At 40.7% G+C, this 11426-nt stretch overlaps 1 protein-coding gene across 2 annotated transcripts; it reads right to left on the bottom strand.

The window, feature by feature from the left end:
• Window positions 1-481: 481 nt before the first annotated feature.
• On the bottom strand, window positions 482-10455 carry prelp (proline/arginine-rich end leucine-rich repeat protein). Of its 2 annotated transcripts, none has more exons than XM_087840670.1 (7): window positions 10339-10455; window positions 4485-4920; window positions 4212-4397; window positions 3954-4111; window positions 3683-3879; window positions 2361-2436; window positions 482-2207 (listed from the first exon to the last, which is right to left on the bottom strand). In XM_087840670.1, exons 2-7 carry the CDS (start codon window positions 4914-4916, stop codon window positions 2117-2119), a joined length of 1140 nt encoding a protein of 379 aa, XP_087696796.1. In that variant the 5' UTR covers window positions 4917-4920; window positions 10339-10455; the 3' UTR covers window positions 482-2116. The 2 variants fall into 2 exon arrangements, with proteins under 2 accessions (XP_087696796.1, XP_087696797.1); XM_087840671.1 differs by lacking the exon at window positions 10339-10455 and adding an exon at window positions 10287-10304.
• Window positions 10456-11426: the final 971 nt, after the last annotated feature.

The following is an 11426-nucleotide window of genomic DNA, read 5'->3' on the forward strand; positions in this document are numbered from 1 at the left end:
GACCTCTCCCATGTTGGTGCTTCTGGAGCCTTTAATGGTCTTAAATGAGTAACTTGTGGTTCCTCTGTGGTGCAGACCAACCCAGAATTTTGTGCTTCAGTTTTGGTGAGTCAATTATTAGTTTTTTACTTAGCACTAATTTGCCAAACCAAGCTTCACCTATATTTCAAATATGTTAACTTCAGTCTCCAAACAACCAACATGGCGTCGGCCAAAATGCTGACCTTGACGTTATGGTGCTACATCCGTCTTTTACGGGTCTTGCACATAGCCTTTTACAGATAGTCGACGCCCTTACCTCTAGCTTCTTTGGAATGTTCCTTTTATACCTGGTCAGTTACTAACATGTTGCTTTTATCCAAAGGCTCATATTATTGTGAAACAGGTTGGGTTGGTGTCGACTAAGCAGAGAAAGCAGTGAAGCATATTAGAAAAGAGAAATGAGGAAGAAAACTACATTTTTTATTTCAAACATCAAGCATTTTCAGATGATCAAGGAGAACTTTTATTTTCCATTGTTTGTACAAAGCTTCTTTATACAGAAGAATAATATACAAAAGATTAGGGATAACAAGAATAAAATGACATTTTTACAAAGAGTATCTTGAAAATCACAGGCACATTTGAAACTGTTTTAACTACATGGAGCTAGTTATTTAAAGCTGGTTATCTCTTTTAACTTACACTGCATATTTATTCATTGCCTCCAACGGCTGCCCCACTCTGTTGACCTATTCTTGTGAACTTAACTACCGTTTATGTCTGTAGCATGTCTGTAAAGGTCCCTGTGTTTTCAGGCTTTGCTCAAGCTATATTTTTCACTTTTTTTCTTTACATGAAGTTTTGTAAACAAAAAACACTGATAAACTGCAACTACTACAGAAACCTAACTCTAAATGTCAGCATAGCCACAGTTTATGCTGATTTGTAGTTTAATGTTGGGACTGTCCAAAAAATGGCAATAGTTAAATTTGTCATCACAATTAAAAAAGTTTGAACCATCCAAGTTTTGCAATTGTTTGCAGTCCCTCTCTCAGTATTACAGTTCCACAGCGTCTACTGCTGATAAACACCATACTTTACAATGAAATGCACCTAGTACTAAGTGAGTCTATGTTTTCATGGATGTGTGTGTGTGTGTGTGTGTGTGTGTGTGTGTGTGTGTGTGTGTGTGTGTGTGTGTGTGTGTGTCAGAAGTACTGTGCAAAAGTCTTGAGCCACCCCTCATTTCTTATTGTTTTGGAGCCAGACTTTCTTTTAATTCTTTATAGTAGTGAGCAACAGTTCTCCAAGATCTTAAAATCTTTTAAGTTTTTCTGAAAGTTATATTCAGAAGAAATAGGTCAAATAATGCAGCAAAGATCTCAAACATGACCTGAGAGATGCATCTGACTCTTCAGTTCATTTACTGTTCACTGAAGCCTCATAAGCAGTGGAAGAGTGGCTGTTAAGAAGCCATTCTTAATAAAGTAAATTGAAGGTATGTCAAATTACACAAAAACGGGACCAAATATCAGTCTTCTTTGAACCAAAAATTTGAATTTTTTTAGTTCAAATTATGGTCAATAAGAAAGATGTAACACAGTGTGTGACTGCAGCCAAACATGGCCGAGGCCCTGTCATGGCTTGTGGCTACATTTCAGCGAGTGGTGTTGGGGATCTTGTCAAATCAATTGACATCAATACTACAGAAATGTACGGTCAGATTTTGATCCACCACGTGGTACCATCTGCAAAGTATCTGATTAGCAGAAACTTCAACTTTCAGTATGACAACAATCCCGAACACACTGACAGAGCAGTAAAAGATACCGGGACAGAAAAACATCCAATTAAACACTGTCAGTCTTGGATTGGCCTCTCCAGATCCCAGACCTCAAAATTGCTGAAGCAGTGTGGGATCATCTTGATAGGGAAGAGAACAAAAGGCAGCCAACATTCAAGGAAGAGCTTTGAATGTCTTTTAAGAAGCCCGGAGAACAATTTCTGGAGACCACGTAAAGAAATAACAAGAAAGCACATTTTTCACACTTTCCTAGCAAAATATAAAGAAATGCTGCGTAAGCTCAAGACTTTTGCACAGTACCGCATGTGCAAGCCTTTAGGCATGGTTTTCCTAAATGACAATAGAATGAAGGAGCCTGAAGCACATGATGACATCCAGAGGGATGGGAGGGTTCAGGTGATTTCCATCCAAACGGAGATACCTGAAAACAACAGAACAGGTATCTAATATGTCATTGGGATTTTAACTCTTTGAATTCTTGTTTACTTCCTGTTAACACACAGGTCACGCAGCTCAGACAAGTGCATTCTTTAGGTTAGTGCTGAGACACGCATTATGACATAATGTGAAATACCTTAGCTTGGGAACCTGGCCCATATCACTCATGTCAGCTTGCACGCTGTATGGGCAGATCTGGGTGCCATTGATGTCTGTCAGGAAAATACACAGTCATGAAGATCTAGTCTTCAAGTGCTCACATGTGCATATAAATAAGAAAATATGCTATTTTAGATTTGACGGTTTTGTTTTTGTTATTGTATAATTTATTTCATTATAGCAATTTATATACAGGAAGAGCAGGGTATAGCCTGATAATAGTCTGATTTATCTTAAATATTATACATAGTGTGAATTTTTTATTTAAACATGCAGCATACATTTTCAGAAGAAATCTTTATTTTTTATGATGTTTTAACTTAGAAAATAGCATGAGAAATGTTTTTAGGAATAAAAAAAAGGATACAAAAAAGACAGAAATATGAGTGTGTTTAAATGCTACTGAAGTGGGTATATTTGAGAAAAAAACAAACTCGCCTTTAAACAGAGCTCAACTGTAATTGATTATACTTCACTTCGCATCACATCTGATTTTTCTCTGTAATGCAACACATACTCAGAAATATAAGTGTTTCAAGTTGAAAATGTACTAAAGTGTTACTGAGTCCACTAATATTAATGCATTTCTAACTGTGTAGTTTAAACACAGAAAACAAAACAAAACCCAGCAGCTAATTCTGTATTTTTATTCTCTTCTCTCTAATGGTCTGGAACAAGATTGCATTGTGTAAGCCCTTAAATTATTGCATCAAAATAACTAAGAAACATATTTTTAAAATAATTCCAAATACAAGTGAACAAGAGGACACGTCTCATCATGATGATTAAATTCAGTGGAAATTGAAAAAAATGGCCTGAAGCCAAAGTAGTTTTGTAGTCATGACGTAGAAACAGGTATAACAGAATATCCTGAAAAAATACTTTCGGTTTGTGTTGCACGCTGATCAAATTACAGCTGTAGTGTCAACAGACTACACTGATCTGTCTTCATTAAAGTCGGCATAGGACACAAGACAGTTGGGTATAATTAACCAAGATCATTTACAGCGGTTAATGCATAGGTTAAAAAGGGGGGGTTGAATCTACAACATATTATTTGTTCAGTTGCTACACCACCAGGTCCAAACAGAAACAGGGAGACATGGACAACACTAAGACCACATTGAACTGAGAAGCTAAGGTGACCTGACACAGCTGCAAGTTGCTGGAAGTTACACGAAGAGCCCTGACATTCAGCCCACGTTGAGACAAACTGTGGTTATGCTCCCTGATGTGGAGGCCTTGCTTTAGCACAGTGATGACCACTCACTGGGACAGACGTGGCTGCTGGTTACTTACTCTCAATGCTGTTGTGGTCGAGATGCAGGTGCTCTAGGTGACCGTTGAACAAAGGAATCGAAGCGAGCTGGTTGTGGGACAGTTGCAAGTCTAGCAGGCTGGAGACATTGAACACATTCTTGGGAACTCCTTTATCACTCAGCTGGTTGTAGTTCAGCCTCACAAAAGCCAGGTGAGCATGGTTGTCAAAGTAGTTTCTGAAAAAAGACAATAATAAAGATTCTTAGTGGGAATAATCAACATTGGGACAATGCGTGCGCCGTATACTTGCTTTGGGATGTCATCGATACGGTTCCTATCCAAGAAAAGCTGCACGAGGCTGGTTGGTATACTAGTAGGCATCTTCTTCAGCGTGTTATGAGCCAGGTTGAGCTGCACCAGGTTCGTAAGGCCCTTAAAGCTGTTCTTACCCAGGCCACTGTCACTAAGCTGACAGAAAAGACATCACATATTTGCTCCACAAACGCTAGAGATTTAGTTAGTCTCCATACATGTCTAGATAGCACAGTGTTGTAACAGTGAGGTTCACCTGGTTGTGATACAGATCGAGCATAGTCAGGCTCCCCATGTTGTTGAAGGCCCCAGGTGGGATCTTGGAAATACGATTCCTACTAAGGCGGAGCTGTTCCAGAGTTTCTGGGAGGCCTGAAGGGACTTCATTAAGCTGGTTTCGTTGGGCGTAGAGATACAGAAGTGCTGGAAGCTTTTCAAACACCTGTGTGAGAGATAGATGCAAAGCAACCGTAGTAAAGTGATTCTATTTCTTTAAATCCTGAGCATTTATAGAGGTGAACTCCCTGACCTGCTTATCTATCTGATGAATACGGTTGTTTGCTAGATTGATCCAGCGGACCTCAGAGGCGTTGAGGAAGGGCTCAGAGGTTATCTCAGAGATGTAATTGTTCTGGAGATACAGGTAGTGAGTCCTGGATGGGATCGTTGGGATTACACGAATGTTCCGGTTCTCGCAGTTGAGCGCATTCGGGTAGCTTGGGGCGCAAAAACACTCCCGGGGGCAGTCAGGAAAGATGGAAGGTGGGCCCAGGATGGGTGGGGGGAAATCTGTTGGTTCCTTGGGCTCAGGCTGGGGTGGTACAGTTGGGAGACGAGCAGGAGGCTTTCTGGGGGTAGCTGGGCGCTTAGTGGGCTTCTTTGGCCGAGGCCTCTGTGTGAACACTGCCCCCAGTAGGAGGAGCAGAGTCAGTGCAGACAGGAGTCTTGCACCAGCCTTCATTGTCCTAGGAAAAGCATAAAGTGTAACTAGTGATTTCTACCGACTCTGCAGTATTCACAGTGAAAGGCATTCAGTTAAGGAAGAAAGATGCTTCAAAAAAACAAAAAGAAAAAATAAATAGTTTAATTCAGTACAATATGTCCTTTTGTGTCTGTGAAGGTTCTCAGTCATCCAGGTCATCGTAGTCTAAGGAGCTTGGAAAGAAAAGCGTCTGGACTTCTTTAAGTTGCTTGAAGACGTTTCACCTCTCATCCGAGAAGCTTCTTCAGTTCTAAGGTCAAATGTCCATCTGCATCTTAAGGATAAAGGACACTCTTTCGAGGATGCCAATGTTCACATTTTGGACAGAGAGGACAGATGGTTTGAAAGAGGAGTGAAAGAAGACATCTATGTCCACTGTGAGCGACCATCTTTGAACAGAGGCGGTGGTTTACGACATCAACTGTCTGCCATCTATAATCCAGTTTTGAGTTCCCTTCCCAGACGTCTTAACGCCCACTCACATCCTGGGCCATCTGACCTCAGGAAATCGCATGATAAGGTGGGGCCAGGTTTCACAATGAGCTCACCCAAAACCCTGGCTGATTGGGACCCACACCCATTTTCACACCTTGGCTCAGGCGATTAGAGGATCATCAGGGGGTCCTTTTGTCCCTCTGTGGGGGGATACTCCCACTGGGTTTAAATCTGGGACTCTCCACCATTTGACCTTAGAACTGAAGAAGCTTCTCGGATGAGAGGTGAAACGTCTTCAAGTAACTTAAAGAAGTTCAGATGCTTTTCTTTGCAAGCTCCTTAGAATATGTCCCTTTGGTGCTTCTTTCTCCATGTGGGTGTAATGACTCAGCCGTGTACAAACCCTCCTTTTTTCCTACAAGACTACGTGCAATCCAGGGCATTCATCTTATCTCTGATTTTACTAAAAATATCCGTTAGTTTGTATTTTCCTTTGGAAAGATTCCACTTTAAAGCTGGTTACTGTTCGACCCATTTTAAGAGGTAGTTTTCAGGGTTGAACTGAGTGAAACAGCATTACCAAGGCCTACATGAAGCAATGCTCACCTGACTCTATAAAAACATTGAGGTTTAATGTTATATACCAAGATTGTCCCCAGCCTACCTTAAGTATTGCTCCCACACTTCTATTGCAGTTTAAACTAATGTAAGATGGACATGTGTAGCTCGGTAAAGTAATCTGTGTTTGAAGAGGTGGGATCGTCTGAGGAGGAGCCATACATCCTTAATTTGATTAAATTCAAGAGAATGTAGGGCAGATACTAATACAGGAAATGAGCACTTATGAAAGGATAAAGGCACTATTGTAAGCATGGGTCGAGAGGGGGGAGGTGTGTAGAGAAAGCAAGCCTGCAAGGTTAAAATATGTCAACAAAAGGGAGGCGCACTGGAATGAAGCTCTCATGAACTCAATATGTATTTACAGCATTTTATAATCAGTGTGTGTTTAAAATTTCACACCAGGAAGATTTGTTTTGTGTGTGCATGAGGAATTTTCCAAAGTTGCTTTGAAAAAGGAATTTCCATTTTGTATAGTTCATCACATTGATCATACAAGGAGTCATCTTAGGCACACCTATGAGCTTGCATTTCACAATGAGAAGACAGGGGAGGTGATTTTTACACGTTCTGTAACTGACGGGGTTTAAGAATATATAACAACTGTGAGCAAATTGGTTTAGCTACAGTGCTGTGAAAAAGTATTTACCCCCCACGCCCCATTTGTCACACTTGCATGTTTCAGTTCATAAAACACATTTCAACATTAGACTCAAATAACTAGAGTAAATGCAAAATGCCGTTTTTAAATGATGATTGCATCTATTAAGGGAAAACAAAAAATAGCCAAACCTACCTGGCCTGGGAAAATATTCTGTGGACTAACAAGACTCATTGCATCTGGTGTAAAACTAACATCGCCAAAAGTACATCATACCACCAGTCAAATATGGTGGTGTGATAGTCTGGGACTGGTTTGCTGCTGGACAACTTGCCGTAATTGATGGAACCATGATTCCTGCTCTCTACCAGAAAGTCCCGAAGAAGGTCCAGCTATCCGTTTGTGCCCTGAAGCTTAACCTCACTTGGGTTATTAAGCAGCACAATAGTCCAAAACACACCACAAGGTCCACCTCTGAATGGGTCAGAAAAGTACAAAAAAATGAAGATTTAGACCCTTGAATGTGTCTGGAACAATTCTGAAAAGAAGAGTGTGCTAAAATTACTCCACAGCAACGTAAGAGCATCATTGTCAGTTAGGGAAGGGAATCGAGAACCAGTTCTTGCAGAGAACTAGTTCCCAGTAGTTCAGTTTCTTGGAATTGTGGTTTGCTTGCCTGTGGATCACTGTTATCAGTTGTAGCACTCAAACAACAATCAGCTGATCTAAGTTCACATGCAGGAGGAGGAAAGCAGTGGCACAGTCTGCAGCGTGGATATGGACTTTACTTTCAATTCATCGCATAATAGGACGAGAGCACAATGTTACAGTAGACAGAAACAGCTGCATTATGCTGCTAACACAGCTTCAGGTTTTTGCAAGCACCTGTACAGACAGCATGCTAATGCTTAGCTAGCCAAAAACACAGAGAGATGTTGTGAGTATATGCCCAAGCCCAGGAGTCAGACCCTTAACTTCAACAGGTAAAAAAACTGATGAGCAGTTTTTTACCTGTTCATGTTTCTACAGTAGAATCACTGTGGCAATCCCTTTAAAGTCTCTTTTTGCTTGTGCTGTGTTGTCAGCGTTGTGTTTGTGTTCATATGGCACAGTGTTCTGTGTAATATATTGTAATATATTGTAATATTTACTTTTTTTGAGAAATGACCCACTACTGAACACAACAAGGGGGAGAAATAACTCCACAACATGCACAAACGTTTGACAAAGCACAAAGCAATTCATTTGCATGAATGTAATATTGACATGATGGTTAGAGATGGTGGTGACTCTCAAAACAAAGCCAGTGAGATCCCAGTGAGAATCGATAAGTAATACTAATAATGGAATCAGTTAATTCTTCTCAGTTCCCATCCCTGCCATCAGTTATGTTTGATTGCAGTTCTTGCTGCCAAGGGAGGCACAGCCAGTTATTAAAATTTGGGGGGCAATTACTTTTTCACAGAGGGCCAGGTAGGTGTGGATAACTTTTTTCTCTTATTGAGAGAAGCCATCATTTAAAAACTGTATTTTGGTATTAAAATCTGTTTGATGATCTGAAACATGTAAATGTGACAAATATGGAAAAACATTAATAAATCAGGAAGGAGGGGATACTTTTTCAGAGTTCTGTATGTGGACAATGAAATTACGTCAGACTGAGACTGAAACACACACATACATGCTGTTGTTTGGCTTATCATTCCAGGTATTTACCCTTCAGTGAATCTAATTCACTTTTCAAAGTGAAACGATCTTTTTCAGGCCATGGTAACTATGGCTAAATTGTTATCCTCTATATCATGAGCAAAGCCCTGTAAATAAGTATCACAAAGATTTAGAAAAACATAAACTCTCGTCACAGAGGCACCATTTGTTTCCAGTGCTCTTTCTCTTTGCCTTTCTTCAGTTTGATATAAATCACCGCGCAGGAATGAGCCTCATATCTAAAATGCTTGAAATAACAAATCTGAACATTTCTCTGACAGCATTCCCTGGCACTGCCCTTCATTTTCCCTCTCAGAGCCTTGCAACCCCTCGTTTAAATCCAAAGCCAGATTTCCTTCCTGTCGTTCTGCTGTTATGACCAGAAGTTTGGCAAACAATTAAAGACTCAATATCCACAATGGCTGATTCACCAGTTTGTTATTTATGACCTCAATGAGTTAATCTGATCGTTATCAGCATGAGAACTATACTTAGGATGGTAGGACAGAGATCACTGCTAGTACATGACACAAACACTCTGTTGCAAAGCTTTAAAACAAACAAAATCTACTGTGACTTTGAACTGGATCTGCATATTTTAAACATCAGTGACTTTTGTCTTACTGGACTTGATGAAAACCATGTGGACCTACTGAGTGGTGGTATTACGTTCTCAACAGCTGTTTGCAAGGTTAAAAAGATATATCCAAGTACTGGTGAGATAAAGGTTAAACATTACTAAAAAATAACACAATCTTACTTTTCAGACAACTAATCATATGTTTATGTGCAGCTATTAAACAGTTTGCTTTATATATATATATTTAAAGTTTAGAATTATTTGGTTAAAGGAAAAGTAGAAAGTCTTAGGAATTAGTGTGAGTTTTAGGTTATATCTCAAAACTTGTCAGTTTCATAACGCCCTTTTCATCACTGATGATGAGCTCTTTCCAACCTTTTTTTTTTCATTCCTTTACCAAAAAAAGAAAGAAAGAAAAAAACTAGTGTTTCATAAAACCACTTTTTAAAAAAAGTCATGATGAAAAGTTACATCATCCCCAGTCGACTTCACTTATCTGAGTCCTGTAACTGTGACTAAGCACAATAATCACAAAGGTCATGCCAAGATTTTCTCTAACATCTAGTGTATATTATATATACACATGTACAGATTTTTTCCACACATTTAGAAATACGAAAACTCCAACTCCAAGTGTGCTCTTTGATGCTCTTATAAAACATGAGAAATTTATTAAGAAACCAAACGACAGTAGATATAATGTCAACATAGCTGAGAGCAGAAGAACGAACATCAGAAATCTGGAAACTTTCATCCCCGTGTCTTTGTACACATCGCCATCAGCCAGCTCCAAAGTAGCTGCTGTTTTTCTTTTCAAATTCTTCACACACTTCACAAACCTTCTTATGTCAGCACATCATGTGATTGCACCTTTTTTTAAGTGCATGCTTGTTTTTAAACCATTTCCAGAACGTTCCATTTCAGCTTCTTAAACTGTTGGTTTACACCCATGTAGGAACTGCATCCATCTGAATTCACCACAGAAGAAGCCAAAAATGTATTTGTGCACCGCCTTTAAAACCCCCGGGGATCCATCTGATTGCCAAAAGTGAGCAATATGGCATTTCTTTTGTAAAAAAAAAAATAGCAGCTAAAGCTCTTCTAGTCTGCATATTTTCACTTGCACTGCAGTGGCAGCTCTCTCTACTCACTAATGGAAAAAGATGAAATCAAGGTGAGCGTGCAGCAGCACAGAAAAGCAGCAGAGTCACAGCGTGTGGCAGCTCCCTGGAGGACAGAGTACCACTTTGTATGGCAAACTGTTTCTATAGAAACTCGGCAGCATGGCCCAGCTGTGCCCGTGCCAGGATTCCCCTTCTGTCCACAAACACTTCCCTCACGGCCTCTCCTGGCTTCTCTGTTTCACACTCACACACACACATGCACAGAACGCTGTCTGCATTCTTACCTTTACTCATCAGGTCCCTTCCCCAGTGGAAACAACAAATAAAGGGTCTTACCTGCCTCTGGTACCTGCCCTCTTTTGTCAAGTCACAAGTTTTGTGTCTTTTCTTCTCTCTGCCTCTCTCACTCTTCTCCTACCCCTCGCTCCCTCACTCCCTCTTGCTCTTCCTCTGTTCCTCTGGTCCCTAGCCCTCCCTTCCCTCTCTCTCCCCCTCTCGCTCTCCTTTGGTGGACAAGCCTGCCTGTTGGGTTTGTTCCCTGGCTTCTTTCCCTCTGAAGGTCACAGTGGTTCTTTTTTTCACCCCCTTAGCTTGGCTCAGAGCCAGAGAGGTTTAATCTTAATTCCTTCTGGTAGACCACCAGCTCTTTTATGTGTCTGAACCGTTGTACAGTTTGTTATTATTTTGTTTTTGTCAACTATATGATGAGTGTGTAGGTCTGAAAAATTAAACAACTAAATACATAAACACCAGGGCACCATGACGTGTTTGCATGCCATATTTGCGTGTTTGCAACAAGCCTTAGTTTCTGTATCTGAAGTCTTTGAGAAACAAACACTGGACCTCTGTGAGGGAAAGCCCAGCTATAACTGCATCTCTTCTTTGTCTCCCACCCACCCCGCCATTGTTTAGATGACTGCACTCAGATCCAGTCATGTGCTTTTCATTAGAAGCATCTCTCTGCTGACTCCATGGCATCTCTTCTGTGTCAGTTAAATATCCAGGCACGCTCTTTCTTTTTTCTTCCCCCCCCCTTCCCTCTAGTGTAAGTACACGAAAACAGTCTGATTTTCGAGGTCCAAATGTGGAGTGGAGGGTGATGTGATGGGGCTCTCAGGAAGTGGGGCTGGTGGCATGAAGTAGGGTCTGTGTGTGTGTGTGTGCATGTGTGTGTGTTTAGCTAATATGTCACCAGGGGTTTGGAGGTGGACATGTGTTTGCTACCCTGCATTCCTGCAGAGTGAGCTGCAGCTGAACGATAATGAGGTGAACATATGTGGGGATATGTCTTTAAGACACATGTACACACATGCTTCCTTTTCCCACCGCGCTCCTGTCTCCCACTCAGTCAGTGACTATGATACAGTCCGGTCAAACATCTGGACCAGACTGTTTCTAGCAAAGGAAGGAGAGTATACGTTAAC

The sequence above is a fragment of the Neolamprologus brichardi genome, chromosome 5 (genome assembly GCF_056152115.1).
Source record: "Neolamprologus brichardi isolate AB-2024 chromosome 5, ASM5615211v1, whole genome shotgun sequence".
NCBI classification, from domain to species: domain Eukaryota; kingdom Metazoa; phylum Chordata; class Actinopteri; order Cichliformes; family Cichlidae; genus Neolamprologus; species Neolamprologus brichardi.